The sequence below is a fragment of the Nycticebus coucang genome, chromosome 1, assembly GCF_027406575.1.
Source record: "Nycticebus coucang isolate mNycCou1 chromosome 1, mNycCou1.pri, whole genome shotgun sequence".
Classification (NCBI taxonomy): Eukaryota; Metazoa; Chordata; class Mammalia; order Primates; family Lorisidae; genus Nycticebus; species Nycticebus coucang.
In genome coordinates, this window is record NC_069780.1 from 158,151,907 (window position 1) to 158,170,357 (window position 18,451).

Consider the following 18,451-nt stretch of genomic DNA (forward strand, 5'->3'; position numbering starts at 1 on the left):
CAGGAACAGAAGTGTGAGAAGGTTGAAGAGCAATAAGGGATGAAAGAAAGGAGGACCGAGTGATAAGAAAAAAAAATAAAAATAGAGAAAGGAGGGGGGTGGGTAAAAGGAATATTGACAAAAAGAAGAGAGGCATATAAAGAGGGAGACAGGGCAATATAGGTGTACAGTAGGGTTCTTTGATATAACCTTAAAAAAACCCCACCTTCTGGGGGTGCCCAGTTGGGTGGTTCCCTTGAGGTCAGTAGCTCTTTGGTAACCTGATCAGACACAGTACCCCACCTCCACCAAGTAGAGAGGAAAGACAAAAATGCTATAAATCAAAGCAAAACAAGCGAACAGAAAATTTTACGGGATAAAATTGGGTGAAAAACCAAATAATAGCAGTAGAAACACTAGCAAAAAAGAAGTTCTAGTTATTGAAAAAGGCAGCAATGGGAAATTGTAATTAAGCTACAAAAATTGAGAAAGAAAAAGGATCTGTAAGAAAAGGTTGAAATTGAAAAACAAAACAGCATCAACAACATCAATATAAACAAAAAAAACAACCAAACCAAAAAAAAAAAAAACACACAACGGAAAACAAAGCAGTATGTATATGTTATTGAATATTGTCTGGGCAACACATGGTCTTCTGGGGTATGAGATGTTAATCACAGTTCTGATACGACTGGAGGGTGCTGATTTCTCAAACCCCAGCAGGTAGACACCCTAAATCTCTCTTCAGCCCACTTTAAAGGCACTTTGAACTTGTAAACTTGCTGAGCAGAAGCTTTCCCAGGAAAGTGCTTGTCACTGGAATCACTGCTGAAGTGGCTATCCACTTACCCAGTGTGCCAAAACCGGTCTCACTCTGCCCCTGAAGGCTAGGGCTGCAAGGCAGCTCAGACCCCACCCTTAGGCTACTTGGTCGCTGGGTTACCAGCTTCCACCCAATTCTAGCTCTGTGACCCTGAGGGCAGAGCTTGCCGGGGCAGATCACTCACAATTGCTCCCTGTGACCCACAGCCAAACACTATTAGCTCCGTCTGGCTCAGCGGCTCAGACTGGGGCCCTAGACAATGGCCAAAGTTCTCCGCACTCCCGCTCAGGCTCTCCCCAAGGCAGTTCAACTGAGTGCCAAGTCCAAAGACACCAAAACAGTTCACAGGTAAGGCCTTTCTTGTTTGCAGTCTCGCTGCTACAGAACTTACAGTTGCGGGCGGGTTTAGACGGATTGAACACACGTGACCACTTGCCGGTTTTCCACTGTTTTAGTCCTCCTCTTGGGGTGCAGACGTTTCTTGCTGACTCCCTGTATCCTCGCAGGGGTGATGATAGGCAGATCCCACCAGCCAGAGATGCCTGGAGTCCTATCTCCCCAGACTCTCGGTGCCCAGATGCAAAGAAGCTGTTACTCGGCCGCCATCTTGCTGGCTATTTCAGAAACTACAAATGCTTTAAAGCCAAGTTAATTTAAGTTTATTTCAATAGGTTAAAGGTTCATAATTTCTCGTTTTAAAATGTGTTCTAGGAATGATAAACAAGAAAAGCAATACTAATGAAATACTGATCCAAAATGTTACTCAACGTGGGAAAGTCTCCCTATCTGGCATCCTCCTTTGATACTTGTACTTCAGCTGAAAGGAGGCAGACATCAAATTCTATGTGTCTTTTATTCAAAGAATTTTCAGAAAGTGTGTAACAAACCAGAATTTTTCATTCAGTGAATCCCTGAGAGCTTGATACCTTGCGACACGATAGCCAGTTCAGTGGTGAACATGACAGGCAAGGACAGATGCTTAACGAGCAGATGTACGTACACTTTGCATTCTTTGTAAGTGGGCCTTACATGGTCCACAGACTCAGAATATGCTTCCCTGATGTAGTGACATATGAGGAGAAGATTAGAGGATGAATAGATACTAGCCAAGAAAATATGTGGGAGAAGAACATTTCATAAGAGGAAACCACGTAAGCCCAGACATTCCATCCAGAGCCCAGGGTAAGTTTAGAAATACAAAAGAAACTCAATATAACCATACATCGTGAAGAAGAGGGAGAAGGCATAGGCTAAAGCAGTTGAAAATACACATGCAATTTAAATTTAAATCAAGGAAATTGGGCTTTATCCTGAAGATGATAAATCACTAAAAGACTGTGAGGAAAGGATTATAAAGAAGTTAAAATTCCCCTGAAATTTTGATAACTTGAGTCTGTAAAACAAACGGGAATGAGGCATAAAAATTTGTTATGTTCATACTTGTTTACAAGTTTCAAACATGGAAACTCCAAGAAGTGGCCAGATGGTTGCTGTTTTTATGCCATCTTGGAGTTACAGAAAGAATAAGGATACGTGGTGTGGTAAAGCTGGTTATGGTAAGAAGATGGGTTATGGAAATAAAGAAAAGGAGAAAGAGCATGGAGCAAAGGTGGGCTGGCGCAGATGAAACCTTCTGAAACCTTCCATGCAGAGGTAACAGCCCTCAGAAGGAATAGACAGTAGCCTGTGGCAAATGGTTTCGTGAGATCTTTAATGCTGTCAGACTCTCCTTCCCAGATGTGGATGAATGGGAGTGGATAAGCTCAGAGAAAGCCTATTTGTGTGGGCTCTTTACTTCACACTCTATTTCCTCTACAGATGCAAATCTCGCTGCTGTTTTTGTCTGCAGACCCTCTGAATAACCATTTCAAAATATGTCAAAGAAGTGAGATGAAATAGTTTCTGGGTTTGTTTGTTTGTTTGTTTTTCAGGAATGACAGTAAGTTAACATTTTTAAAAGGGTTCTTTGCCCCAATTATGGAAAATGAATCAGAGGTAGGAAAAATATCAACAAATAGATACAGGAAATGTATTAGGAAGTTGGTCATGAGTCGAGGGAAGAGATAAAGTAGCTTTGACCAGAATAATAATAAGGATGATGCAGAGAAATGGAAAATTACTGAAACTTTTGTCATGAGGATTGGGATGAAGGAGTAAGGGGTATCACTTTTACTATAAGGGTATCACTTTGCAGATATAAAAAAAGTTAATATAATTAAAAAGTTTTTTTTTTTAATTTATTGGAATTTCTTACATCTCCCATGCCTCCTATTCCCTCCAGTTTTTATTCTATCTCTTGCCTCATGGCCAAAGTATGTCAGACAGATGTTATTTCCATTTTCACTTCTGATTTCTGTTTATACGCTTAGTCTATTTTGTGTTGCTATAAAGGAATACCTGAAATTGGGTAGTTTATAGTTTATTTGGCGTATGATTGTGATGACTGAAAAGTCCAAAATGGGAAATCTGTGTCTGGTAAAAGCCTCAAGCTGCTTTCATGGCGGAAGGTCAAGTCAATCTGGTGAGTATAGATATCACACAGTGAGAGAGAAAGCAAGAGAGAGAAGGCATTGGTGCTGGGCTGTTTTTGACAGCCAAACATCTTGGGAAATATGAGAGCAAGAACTCGCACTACCCTGAGAGAGAACACTACTCTATTTTATGAACGATCTTTCTCTACGAAACAAACAACCCCCGTTAAATTACAGAAATAAGAATGAAAAAAAGAAGAATTAAAAATGCTTCCTAAGAGTTTTGGGAAAACATTCTAGAATGTAGAAGAAATGTAGTTGAATATCAAGAAAATATAGGGAAAGTTGAGGACAAAACAAAGACAAAATATATGACATAGGTGATAAGAAACATAAACCAAATCTGGCATAGAAGATCACATTCAAATCAAACTTGAGGAGTTCAAGCTAAAGTTCTATATGTAGTCAAGGGCTTAATAAAGACCTTTGCAGACATATAAAGATTCAGAAAACCTTGATTCTTAATTTCTTACTGTCCCATCAACATGAATAAATAAAGCAGAAGAGAAATACGGCATCTAAAAATAGTGAGCCCAACCAAGTATGTTGTAAAGAGAAATCCTACAGGAAACTTTCTGATTAAAAAACTCAGTATCTATGTGGTGGGCTAAGGATGCTGGAAATAGTGAGACTAAAATAAAAGCAAAAAGTCCAGGAAAAAAAATATCATCAAATATTCCACTTGACTTTATGGTAAATATTTGCATGGTAATAGTAGTGTAAATATTTTATGGATTTGCAAGTTTCACGTACAGGTAAAGAGTTATAAACTACCATTATATAGTAAAGGTAGAGATGACAGAAATCAGCAAATGGAAGTGAAAAAGAGAATTTGTCACTTTCACTAGTAAACAATCTAGATTTCTTCTCACAAGAAATAAAGGTAAATATGTTGTGTAAGTTACAAAGCAGACTTAGTGAAACAATTATAATCTGAGAAAGGAAGAGATTTGGGAGTCTATCAGTGGCTAACCCCCCTTTTAATGCCAAGAAGTGAATAATCAATGCCTACAATTAATCTATATAGTAAATTGAAACAGAAGCATCTTGCTTAGTGACGTGGGTTAAATACCTTTTAACATGGGAGGAGTAAGACTGGTAGATTTGAAAGTGGATCCATGCCATTCATTATAAAAGTTCTTGTTATATTTAATTGTTAATAATCATGTATATCTATCATTTTATATATTCCTTTAATTATACATGAATTTTTTAAATAATATATTTGAATTGTAAGTGGTAGTTATTGTATAGTCTCTTTAGATCTAATAATAGCAACTTTCATTTTATGTTTAAGATATTATTTTTATTTAAAATATTAATATTATGCTTAGGAAAGAATTGTATTTGCATTCTAGCTTTTCAAAAATCTATCAGTGACTATTAGATGTATTAAGTCGTCTTTTTCCTCTCAGATATTGCTATAACTAAGAGAAAACTTGCCATGCTATCATTCTTTTACTTTTCCAGCTGATACATAACTTCCCACATCAAATTTATTTCATTGTCCAACTACCACGGGTAGCTTCTTCAAAGAGTAGTCTGCTATTTTTTCTTCTTCATATCACTTGGAAGTCATATTTTCATACAGTCTTGCAAGTCTTGTTAGGTGTAAAAGAAACAGACAAAAAGAGATAGCTCCTATTTTTAATGTTTTATACTCTAACAAAGATTACTACCTAATTTCCAAATTCACTGGCCACTGTCCAGGACCTCTTTTCTTAGAATATATTCCTTTAGCGCAGTCTACCCTTGAAACTTGGATTCTACTAATTATGTTTTTATGGTTCTGCTCTCACATCTGGCTAGTTAATAATACCCTTAATTTGATCAACCTCTATGGTCTGACTGCTTTTAAATATGTATTCTACTTTTTGTCTTTTCTCCACACTTGACACAGCCCCCTTAGTGATCCCTTAGTCATTGATTATGTGTATATTTTCTTCTCTGAGTGCCTGACCTACATATAAGCATTAAGATGTGCCATGGGCATCTTAAACTTAATTTGCTAAGCTGAATTTGTTTTCTTTCTCCTGCTTTCACTCAAGTTTTCTTTCTCGTGTCCTAAGATCATACAGTGCATGGCTTATAGTAGGGAATCTGAAATCTTAGTGTATAGAAGGCCTGTTACATCACAGACTGCTGAGTCCCAAATGCAGAGTTTCTGATTTGGTTGGTTTGGGGCTGGCAACTGTGAATGTGCATTTCTAACAAGTTGTCAGGTGACACTGCTGGTTTGGCAACCACACCTGAGAATCGTTGGTATACAGAAGCATTTAATACGGGTTAGATCAATGCTATGAGTCAATGAATGGCTAAGACAACAGTATAGGCTCAAAAACCATACTTACTGTGATTAAATGACAAATATTCATAGAACTTGAAAACTTCAGTCTGAAAGAACAAGGAAGATCATTCCATCTAACATCTTCCCATTGTAAATGAATAAACTGAGGTCTAGAGGTATTAAATAACTTGTAGGAGGAAAAATAATCACATTCAACCAATGCTGAGTTTACATAAAAAAAAAAAATCCTGTACTTGTCACATGTATATTTAGCTAATCAAGGATGACTTTTCCAAGTTTTGAGATGGAGCTACAGTAGATTACGTTTTCTCTAGATGAGTAGGCCTTTGCAGACAGGCATAAATGATCCCCAAATGAGTAAAGCACTATTACATTTTAATGTAGTAACCTGCGATAAATGGAAAAGAAAGGATAAATGTAAAGCTTAGTATGTTGGTTGATGTTACAGATTCTCACCACTCCAAGCGGGGCTGGAATAAGCAGCATGTTGAGGAAGGAACACACACGTGACATAACACCTGTTGTCCTCAAGAAAGGAGCATCCTGTGTTTGGCCAGAACTGATAGCACATCCATCTATGCACAGCAGTAAATGCCAAAACTGGGCCAGTCTTGTTGTCTTAAGCTGTTTTCCTGTTTTCCAAAATTTAGATGTTTGACAGTACTCTCCAGAACCCACTCTACCATACTCATTTGAGGCTTTTATTTAAAAGCAAAGGATTATACACAGCCAAAGAGAAAAAATACAGACAAGCATCTGAAGACCAAGAGTGTTTCCACAGCATGAGTTTCCTGAGGGCTCAATCTTTGGGAAGCTAGAGTAAGCTGAGTTTCTGGCTTGAACCACCAACATCTATGCAAGGAATCTTGGTTTAGAGAGAGCTCAGAAATAAAGCTCTCCTTTTCTCTTTAAATCATCAAGTCAGACTAGTCAGACTAGGTAGGGTAGTTAACGAACCAATAGTGTAGAAGCTAACCTCAAGGCTCTCCAGTGGTGTTTCAGACCCTAAACTGCATCATGTAGCCCACAGCTGTCTTTTTTACCCAAGAGTAATAACTAGACACAAATGATATCTTGAGAAATAAAGGCAGAGCTTCCCTAGTCTAGCTGCAAATCAATTTTATCCTGCAGGGTGGTCTTGTAGAGAAGACTTCGAAGCTTCTTTTATTTATTTATTTATTTTTTATTAATATTAAATCATAGCTGTGTACATTAATACTATCATGGGGCACCATACACAGAAGCTTCTTTTATAAGGACCTGTTGCATACAGATTCAGCAGTCTGAATTCTGGGCCTCTAGAAGTGAGCTACCAAAACATGCTGAGATTAGGAGGGCATAGGGATTTGGGGCTCTCCAGATAAACCAACCCAATCCTTCTGAAATATTTACCAGAAGGTACTTTCACACAATGGCAAAGAGAACACTTACTAGTCCCTAAATTCAAAATGCTGTATCATTATCAGGTTACTTCCCACGTGTCTGGATGCGCCTGTAGGCTTTACATCATTTAGGAGACAGACAGTCTGGTTACCAAAGAAAGGAACTCTAGTAACAGTGATATTTCCTTTGAGCCTGCTAGTCTCCAAAAGGGAGTGTTCAAACAATATGAATTTTGTGCATAAGTAAAGTATGTAGGAAAAAAAAACAACAGAAGAAATGCAGTAGACTGGGTTGCTGCTTTTTCATTACATATATTTGCTATCATTTGCCAGTTATCAATTATAATAATTATGGACCAGGAGTCAGAAAAGACAGATCTAGTAAGAGCTCTATTAACAAGAAAAGATTTGAGATATTTTCCCCCACATACATGCGTATTTTACTTAGGAAATAAATCTTTTTATTTATTTATTTATCTATTTATTTATTTTTTTATTAAATCATAACTGTATACAATGATATGATTATGGGGCATCATACACTCAATTTATAAACCATTTGACACATTTTTATCACAGTGGTTAACATAGCCTTTCCGGCGTTATCTCAGTTACTGTGCCAAAACATTTACATTCTACATTTACCAAGTTTCGCAAATACCCCTGTAATATGCACCACAGGTGTGATCCCACCGATTCCCCTCCCTCTACCCACCCCCCCCTTTCCCACTTCCCCCTATTGTTAAGTTGTAGCTGGGTTATAGCTTTCATGTGAGAGTCCCAAATTAGTTTCATAGTAGGGCTGTGTACATTGGGTATTTTTTCTTCCATTCTTGGGATACTTTACTAAGAAGAATATGTTCCAGCTCCATCCATGTAAACATGAAAGAGGTAAAGTCTCCATCTTTCTTTAAGGTTGCATAGTATTCCATGGTATACATATACCACAATTTATTAATCCATTCGTGGATCGATGGGCACTTGGGCTTTTTCCATGACTTAGCAATTATGAATTGGGCTGCAATAAACATTCTGGTACAAATATCTTTGTTATGATGTGATTTTTGGTCTTCTGGATATATGCCCAGCAGAGGAATTACAGGATTGAATGGCAGATCTATTTTTAGATCTCTGAGTGTTCTCCATATATCTTTCCAAAAGGAATGTATTAATTTGCATTCCCATCAGCAGTGCAGAAGTGTTCCCTTTTCTCCGCATCCACGCCAGCATCTCTGGTCTTGAGATTTTGTGATATAGGCTAGTCTCATTGGAGTTAGATGATATCTCAAAGTAGTTTTGATTTGCATTTCTCTGATGATTAAAGATGATGAGCATTTTTTCATATGTCTGAAGGCCGTGCGCCTGTCTTCTTCAGAGAAGTTTCTCTTCAAATCCCTTGCCCAGCCTGCGATGGGATCCCTTGTTTTTTTCTTGCTGATGCGTTTGAGTTCTCTGTGGATTCTGGTTATTAAACCTTTGTCAGAGTTATACCCTGCAAATATCTTCTCCCATTCTGAGGGCTGTCTGCTTGCTCTGCTTACTGTGTTCTTAGCTGTGCAGAAGCTTTTTAGTTTGATCAAGTCCCAGTAGTGTATTTTTGAAGCTGCTTCAATTGCCCGGGGGGTTCTCCTCATGAAATACTCACCCAGACCAATTTCTTCAAGGGTTTTCCCTGCATTCTCCTCTAGTATTTTTATAGTTTCATGTCTTAAGTTTAAATCTTTAATCCAATGAGAGTCTATCTTCGTTAATGGTGAAAGGTGTGGGTCCAATTTCAGTCTTCTGCAGGTTGCCAGCCAGTTCACCCAGCACCATTTGTTAAATAGGGAATCTTTTCCCCACTGAATGTTTTTAATTGGCTTGTCAAAAATCAAATAGCCGTAGGTAGCTGGATTCAGCTCTTGGTTCTCTATTCTATTCCAGATATCTACTTCTCTGTTTTTGTGCCAATACCATGCTGTTTTGATCACTATCGATTTGTAGTAAAGTCTGAGGTCTGGTAGTGTGATTCCTCCTGTTTTGTTTTTATTTCTGAGTAATGTCTTGGCTATTCGAGGTATTTTCTGATTCCATATAAAACGAAGTAATGTTTTTTCAAGATCTTTAAAATATGACAGTGGAGCTTTAATAGGGAGTGCATTGAAATTATATATTGCTTTGGGTAGTATGGACATTTTGATAATGTTGATTCTTCCTAGCCATGAGCATGGTATGTTTTTCCATTTGTTAACATTTTCAGCTATTTCTTTTCTTAGAGTTTCATAGTTCTCTTTATAGAGATCTTTCACGTCTTTTGTTAGGTAAATTCCCAAATATTTCATCTTCTTTGGCACTACTGTGAATGGGATAGAGTCCTTAACTGCTTTTTCAATTTGACTGTTGTTGGTGTATATAAAGGCTACCGATTTATGAATGTTGATTTTGTAACCTGAGACGCTGCTGTATTCCTTGATCACTTCTAGGAGTTTTGTAGTAGAGTCCCTAGTGTTTTCCAGATACACAATCATATCATCTGCCAAGAGCGAGAGTTTGATCTCTTCTGACCCTATATGGATACCCTTGATCGCCTTTTCTTCCCTAATTGCGGTGGCTAAAACTTCCATTACAATGTTGAAAAGCAATGGAGACAATGGGCAGCCTTGTCTGGTTCCTGATCTGAGTGGAAATGATTCCAATTTAACTCCATTCAATATGACATTGGCTGTGGGTTTGCTGTAGATAGCCTCTATCAGTTTAAGAAAAGTCCCTTCTAGACCAATTTTCTTGAGTGTTCTGATCATGAAGGGATGCTGGATATTATCAAAAGCTTTTTCTGCATCAATTGAGAGAATCATATGGTCTTTGTTTTTTAATTTGTTTATGTGCTGAATTACATTTATAGATTTACGTATATTGAACCAGCCTTGAGACCCTGGGATAAAACCAACTTGGTCATGATGTATAATTTGTTTGATGTGTTGCTGGATTCTGTTTGTTAGGATCTTGTTGAATATTTTTGCATCTATATTCATTAGTGATATTGGTCTATAATTTTCTTTTCTTGTTGGGTCTTTTCCTGCTTTGGGGATCAGGGTGATGTTTGCTTCATAGAACGTGTTGGGTAGTCTTCCTTCTTTTTCTACATTTTGGAACAGGTTGAGTAATATAGGTACTAATTCCTCTTTAAAGGTTTGGTAGAATTCTGACGTGAAACCATCTGGTCCCGGGCTTTTCTTTTTAGGGAGGTTTTGTATAGTTGATGCTATTTCTGAACTTGATATGGGTCTGTTCAACATTTCCACTTGATTCTGGTTAAGTCTTGGAAGGTGGCGTGCTTCCAAGTATCGGTCTATTTCCTTCAGATTTTCATATTTCTGAGAATAAAGTTTCTTGTAATATTCATTAAGGATTTTTTGGATTTCTGAGGAGTCTGTGGTTATTTCGTCTTTGTTGTTTCTGATTGATGATATTAGAGATTTTACTCTTTTTTTCCTGATTAGGTTGGCCAGCGGTTTATCTATTTTATTGACCTTTTCAAAAAACCAGCTTTTTGATTTATTGATCTGTTGTATTATTCTTTTGTTTTCAATTTCATTTAATTCTGCTCTAATTTTGGTTATTTCTTTTCTTCTACTGGGTTTGGGGTTGGAATGTTCTTCCTTTTCCAGTTGCGTGAGATGTCCCATTAAGTTGTTAACTTCCTCTCTTTCCGTTCTCTTGAGGAAGGCTTGCAGTGCTATAAATTTCCCTCTTAGAACTGCCTTTGCAGTGTCCCAGAGGTTCTGATAGCTTGTGTCTTCATTGTCATTTTGTTCCAAAAAATTGGTGATTTCTTTCTTAATCTCATCTCTGACCCAGCTATCATTCAGCATAAGGTTATTTAACTTCCATGTTTTTGTATGGGTATGCAGATTCCTGTTGTTACTCAATTCAAGTTTTATTCCATGATGGTCCGAGAAGATGCATGGAATAATTTCTATTCCTTTAAATTTACTGAGGTTAGACTTGTAACCTAAAATGTGATCAATTTTGGAGTAAGTTCCGTGGGCTGATGAGAAGTATGTGTATTCAGTATTGTTGGGATGAAATGTTCTGTAGATGTCTGCTAAATCTAAATATTGGATGGTTAGGTTTAAATCTAAGATTTCTTTGCTCAGCTTCTTTCTGGAGGATCGATCCAACACTGCCAAGGGAGTGTTGAAATCTCCAACGATTATGGAGCTGGAGGAAATCAAGTTACTCATGTCTGTTAGAGTTTCTCTTATAAATTGAGGTGCATTCTGGTTGGGTGCATAGATATTAATAATTGAGATCTCGTCATATTGAATATTACCCTTAACAAATATGAAGTGACCATTCTTGTCCTTCCTTACTTTTGATGGTTTAAAGCCTACTGTATCTGCAAATAAAATTGCAACACCTGCTTTTTTCTGATTACCATTTGCCTGAAATATGGATGACCATCCTTTCACCCTGAGTCTGTATTTGTCTTTTAAGTTGAGATGTGACTCTTGTATGCAACAAATATCTGGCTTGAGTTTTTGTATCCAGTCAGCTAACCTATGCCTCTTTAGAGGACAGTTTAAGCCATTCACATTGATGGAGAGTATTGATAAGTCTGGTGGAATTTTGGGTATCGAGTTTTTCAAAGGTCCAGTGGACATTTTTAATCCTTTTGCCAGTGTGGAAGTTGAAGTTTGATCCGAAGTTTCTGAGTGAGTTTACTTTTGTGGTATAGGATTGGGTTGGTCATTGTGGAGGATAGGTCTGAGAACATCCTGAAGAGCTGGTTTACTTATGGCAAATTTTTTCAACATATGAATGTCATTGAAGTATTTAATTTCTCCATCATAGATGAAACTCAGTTTAGCTGGATACAAGATCCTGGGTTGAAAGTTTTTTTGCTTTAGGAGATTAAAAGTTGATGACCAGCCTCTTCTTGCTTGAAAAGTTTCAGCAGAGAGATCTGCAGTTATTCTAATATTCTTACCTTTGTACGTTATAGTTTTCTTTCGCCGGGCTGCTTTGAGAATCTTCTCTTTCATGTTAACTTTAGTGAAGCTAATTATGATATGTCTGGGAGATGGCTTATTGGGGTTGAATCGTGCTGGGGTTCTGAAGCTGTCTGCTATCTGAATTTCAGATTCTCTAGGCATGTCTGGAAAATTTTCTTTCATAATTTCATGTAGAAGGGCCTCTGTGTCCTTGGCAGCCACTTCATCATTCTCCAAAATTCCTATAACCCTTATGTTGTTTTTTTTCGAATTATCTGAGAGCTCTCTGAGTGAGTGATCCGTTTTTGCTCTCCATTTCTCTTCCTCTTTGAGAGATTGGGAGCGTTCGAAGACTTTATCTTCAATGTCAGAAATCCTTTCTTCTGCTTGCTCCATTCTGTTACTGAGGGATTCTACTGTATTTTTCATATCTTTGAGGGCTGTAAGTTCTTGTTTCAGTGTGTCTAAGTCTTTGGTGGTTTTGTCTTTAAATTCGTTAAATTCTTGAGACAGTTTTTGAATTTCTCCTCGAATTCCTAATTCCATTTTATTAATCTTGTCTGCAAACCAAATTCTGAATTCGACTTCTGACATCTCAGCCAGTTGTTTATGAATGGGATCTTCAATCACATCTGCCGTATCTTTTCTTGGGGTGGTTGATCTATTCTGGTTATTCATGTTACCAGAGTTTTTCCGCTGATTCCGCCCCATGGTTTACTCCCTTTGGTTTTTCCCCTGGGGTTTTATCGAGGGCCCGTACAGTGTTGTGGCCTGAGAAACTGGGGCCCTGTCTGGTGTGGTGGAGCAAAGTGGTTCTGTCTTGTTTTCAGCTGGTTTCTGTTCGATCCTATTGCAACTTCTACTCTGGCTTGAAGTCTCAGCTGTGTGGAAAAATCAGCAATTAAGTCACCCCGCCTGCCCACCTCTGGTCCCAGTTGGAAAGGGGGAATCAAACCTTCCTACAATCGCACACCCAGGGCACCGCCTGAAAAGTCCTCAGTCTATTAGCCCAGTTCAAAAGGTCCGAATCAACTGTCTCAATCGGCACTTGTCTCGGGTGGAAGGGTTCAAGAGGTCTCTGGGAACTGGATCACAGGGGCCTGGTGACTCCTCTGACACAGCTCACCGCAGTGCAGCGTGGAGTCAGGAGGAGCCACCCAGCAAACAGAGCAGTCTGGGAAGGTTGACACCTCCTTCCCCACTTTGCCCCTCCGTCGGACCCAGTCACTGGTATCTCTGCAGATGGCTAACCCAGTTGCCTGCAGTGAACAGACACTCCAGGGGTTTGCACCTGCCTGAATCGCAAGGAAGTCTGCCAGGCCCCCGCAGACTGCCGCTATCTAGCAGGAGGAGATGGGGCCTGACATCTTTGAGTGTTTGATGCAGGTGATGGTAAGGAGGGTGTTCACTCAGGCTTAGCCCCGTCCCTGATGGATGCTGCTAACAGAACAGAACAGAACAGACAACTTTGTGAGGTTCTGTCTCTGTTCCTGTCGTCGCCTACAGAAGTCGGGCTGTTTTGAGTTCAAACGTCTTTGCTGCTGGAGAATTGCGTCTGAACACCTCTCTGGGTCGGCCCCGCCCTGGAAGCTTCCGGGTTTGTGAGCCGTGTCACCGGTGGCCTCCTCTGGTTGCCCAGGGAGACAGGGGTTGTGGCCTCAGAATATCCAGAAGTGAGCGTTCTGCCGTTAAAGAAAAAACGGCTGTTGATCTACCTCCAGGTAACTGCTGCTCTGGTGTGGGCACTCAGGCGACCCTTTTCTCCTCTGTCCCGCGCCCCAGAGTCAACACTGAGCGGCCGCAGTTTGTGCTGGGTCCACACCCCTTAAGAGATCCCCTAAGAATCAGAACTCTTGGGGGATGGGCCCCCAGACTCCGATTGGGAGTGGGGCGGGGGGAAGCTAGAGTTTCATTCAGTTTCACAGAACGGTCCGGGGAGGGCTCCTGCACTGCACCACAGGGAAGTGCCGCCAAGGCTTGATTTCCCCTCAGCAGAGTGCCCTCTCCTCGCTCACGTATCCCAGAGTCAGCGCTGACCTGATGCAGCTCAGGCACTGTGCACTCCCCTCGAGAAATCACCCAAGGAGCCGAACTCCTGGGGGATAGGCCCTCAGACCCCGAGTGAGAGTAGGGGCTCTCAGCTCTCAGCGGGGAGGCCAGAGTCTTATTCAGTCTTGGGCCCCGTATGCCCGGGGAGGGTTGGTGCACTGCACCGCAGGGAAGTGCCGCGAGGCGTGACTCCCCCTCAGCCCGGGGCCTTCTCCTCACTTGCGCGCCTCAGAGTCAATGCTGACCAGTCGCAACTCGGGGACTGTCCACTCCCCTTGAGAAATCGCCCAAGGATCCGAAGTCCTGGGGGACAGGCCTCCAGACCTCAGTGGGCGGGAGGGGAGCGCTGGGGAAGCCGGCAAAGGATTCCCAAAGTTTTGTTCAGCCCTATGTCCGGCAGGAGAACGCCACGGCACCCCAGTAGGGGAGGTAGGTCCAGTTTTTAGAAGGTCTCGCCCGTGGAGTGTAGTGGGAGGGCCTTTAATTTCTGCCCGCTTGTTCAGCTGTGGGGCTCTAGAGCCGGTCTCATGGGGGAGGGGGACTCCCGTCCGCTTGGTGGTGGATTTTGTACCTTTTGTTTGCGTCCTTGTGATCACAACTTGCCTCAGCGGTGTTGATGTGCGTTCTTCAGCCTTCTCTCTTGGTGAGGCTCAAGTCTACCAGGATACCTACTAAATTCCTGTCCCTTAACTCTCCTTCTGGACGGGAGCCTTTGTTGAAAGCTGGCTTCAGTCCGCCATCTTGTCTCCCCTCCGGAAATAAATCTTATGTCAGTATCCTTTTTTATAATCTACCTGAGATAATACTTCATATTCCAGTATCTTTATCCAGTTTTATTGCCTTTTTAACTTGTACTTAATTCTATCATCTGTACAATGATCTAATTATTTTATTTGAAAATACAGTCTTATGACCACTTCCTTTAGAAACACCTGGGTATGCTGCTCATACTTTAATGTATATACGTATGTATATGAGAATCATTGGGGGATCTTTTAAAAATGTAGGTTATGATTTCATAGGCTTGAGATGAGGACTAAAATTCTTTTCTTTTAATAGGCACTCAGGAAATATCCAAGCTCCTATTATCCCATCTGATTAGCAGGAATGATTTAAACAACAGCAACAACAATAATACAATAAGTTTGTAGGATTAAGCTTGAAGATCTTTCCAAAAAAGCAATCCCCTCCTCAGGTCTTATTTACAATCCATTTCAAGAACTACTCGCTTAAATAAACTTCAGTATCAAAGTCAACTTTCAGCTACACATTAAGTAGATCTAGTTTTACCCTGATACTTCCCTAAATGCTAAATGGGAGGGAAGGCTGGCATATTATTTTAGTTCACAGTACTTTATAGGACATCTGTGTTAAGTATATCAGATTTTCAAATTGTCACCAAGCCCTCTGCCTCTCGATTCAAAAATGAATTCAATTCTGATATTTTGCTTTTCCTAAGTTAAATCCTTTTGTACTATGCAGAGGTATAAGATTCTTCCTCCAAATAAAGAGCTAAACAACTAAAGAGAAGAATTATTTGTTTAGAATTCAACCAAAAAAAAATGTAGCATCCTACTTTTTTCTTTCCCCTTCCTTGGCTATTTTGTTACTGTACGCTTAACTTCACTGTGAACTCCTTTCATGCACCCTGGCCATGACTTTGCAGCTCTTCACAGGAAGTGTTTACCTACACAGAGAGCCTTCTATGTGAGTATGGGAATAGCCTAAAAGTATATTAGAGCCCAGCACGTTATTTCCTTCTTTTGGAAGAATTTCTTCATCTTGTTACTGAGTATTCAAATGTTATCAAATATAGTACAATGAAGTAATATGACAATATCTCATTCAGTATAACAATTTTTTTTCATTTTCTCTTTCCTTTCCTTACAGTATAAGCAAGTGGAACAATATATGTCATTCCATAAATTACCGGCTGATATGCGTCAAAAGATACATGATTATTATGAACACAGATACCAAGGCAAAATTTTTGATGAGGAAAATATTCTTAATGAACTCAATGACCCTCTGAGAGAGGTAAGATTTATTGTTCTCAATCTATCTGCTATACAATCATTGTTTGCTTTTCTTTTCACAGGAAATCTTACAGTCCATAACAATGAAAACTACTCTAAAGAAAAGTCAGAACTCAATGTTCACCTATCACTTTTGGTCCTTTTTCTCCTTTATGGCCCCCTCGTATAGAGGATTTTGTTTAAAAGAGTATGGAAAATTGTTCTTATAATTGTGAGTCCCACAATTGTTCTATATTTTGTATTCTTGCTCTTAAAATTCCTCCCTGTGTCCTCATTCTCCCTATCGTCTCCATCTTTTGCTCTCTGGTGCTTTTCTGAACTGATTCTTTATCGTCTTGCTCGATTTTTATTCTCCCTTCCATATTAATTTTCCCTAATTTTCCCCTGGATCCTGATTACAGACTGACTTGATGCATACAGTTTATTTCATATTATCTCACTGAGACACTTTGCAACATTAATAACGTCCTATATCTAAGTCAAGTTTCAGTACAGCATTAAGTAGATCTAGTCTTACCCTGACATTCCCTGATATGATTGTCTTGCATATTCCCTTTCCTCCCTGGAAAAATTTCTTCTTCCTAGTAGAATATTCAGCTTTCTCCTAGACCAAATGAACATATTCTTGATTATTCATGTTTTTTACACTGCATTTTTGACCTCATCTTTTTTTACCAATAGTCTTCTCCAAGGATTTCTACATCTTCACTGCATTGTGGTTTGCTCTTCAATTCTTTAGGAAAATTGTTCACTTGAGAGTTGATAATACCCTGTCAATCATCGATCCTTTGTCTTTAAGCTGTTGTTCATGGTTTTTATGCTTCCAATAAAAGATATTCTAAATCTCTTTTTAGGGTTTCTTTAACACTGAATCATTACTGAGTCATGAGCTTTTAATTCTGTATGTTTGAATTTATTGTCTTTTATTTATTTCTTCTCACACCAGTTCTGTGAATTTGAGCTCTAAGTTCCTTCCATATATTCTATTTTCTTAAAAGCCTCATAATATAATATCTCTGGGCCCCACATATGTATTAAAGTCCTGCCTTCCATCACCGGACCAGTTAACTTTGAAAGTCTCTCTACAGCCTTCTCAGAGGTTCTCTCAAGTCACTTGGTATGTAAACTTTCAGTACTGTTTCTTTTTTTTATTTTTATTTTTGCAGTTTTTGGCCGGGGCTGGGTTTGAACCCACCACCTCCGGCATATGGGGCCGGCGCCCTACCCCTTTGAGCCACAGGCGCCACCAGCTTTCAGTGCTGTTGTAATTTCTTTCTGTGCCCTGCACTTCCCGTCACCAAGTGCTCTCAGTCCATTCTGCTCAATGTCCGTGTGTCCTTCCTTCCTGTCCCACTGCCACACTCTAACCTGACAGCTCTCAGTGGATTCTGTGCACTGTCCCCTTAGTTTGCCTTCTGGTTTTTGGTTTGGTTTCTCTGACCATCTAAAACACCACGGCCAGATTACTCTTTTTTATGTATATTAGCTGACATTTCTCTGCTTAGAAACTTTCAGTCTTTATGTTAGAAAGGAAATGAAATATACTCTGAAGGCTCATATTCCCGCCCTTCTGTGTTCTGACACCAGGTAAACCCCAGGTTTCCTTTACCCACTTCCCCACATGTTGCAAAATGACCTATAAATAAGCTGCACGAACTCAATTATAATTTCTCACCTTCTTATCATGTGCTTTCCAGAAACGTCTCTCATCTATTGGAAAAATCTACTTCAAATAATACCTTATTTCTGCCTCTTTGATCAGATACCACACAAGATCTGATCTCTTCTCTGACCTCCAGTGCACTTAGTTCCTAAGTGTGTTACTTATGCATTTTGCCCATACTCACACTATTTTTTTCTTATTTTTCCTTCCATTTTTGTCTTGAAAGTTCCTTAGTATAAGGGGCCATATAAATTATATTTTAATTTTTCTTAAAAATATTAGCATGAATTTAAATAACTGAAATATTTTCATTCCAACTAATGCCTTCACCATTTATAACCATTTCTAAATATCTGCACCAACTAGAAGTATTTTTGAGAGCCACAAGATGTCAGCTAAAAGTTTTAAAAATAAAATAAGCTAAATATCTGCTACTGCTTAGCTTATTTTCCCTACAAAGTTCTCAATGAAATTCAAATGTATAAATCATTTGACTTTAGGAGATATAATTAGAATACTTCATATATTTAAGGAAGAAAGTAAAATATCATTGGTTTAAAAAAATCTATGAATATGCTTGCTTTACCCTGTTTTGAAATACAGAATTTTATTTATACCCAAATTTGGTCAAGTACAAGGCAGAAACAGCTCAGGATGCAAGAACGATGTGGGGCTCTCAAGGGCCTGGAGGGGTCAAAGGCAGGGTG

At 39.3% G+C, this 18,451-nt stretch overlaps 1 protein-coding gene across 2 annotated transcripts in view; it reads left to right on the forward strand.

Annotated features, from left to right (window-relative positions):
• The window catches only part of HCN1 (hyperpolarization activated cyclic nucleotide gated potassium channel 1), a 452,074-nt gene that overhangs the window by 356,372 nt on the left and 77,251 nt on the right, over nucleotides 1-18,451 (forward strand). For both annotated transcript variants that reach the window (XM_053590960.1, XM_053590970.1), the window contains exon 5: nucleotides 15,936-16,082. In XM_053590960.1, the coding sequence (XP_053446935.1) occupies nucleotides 15,936-16,082 (147 nt within the window). The remainder of the gene's footprint in view (nucleotides 1-15,935; nucleotides 16,083-18,451) is intronic.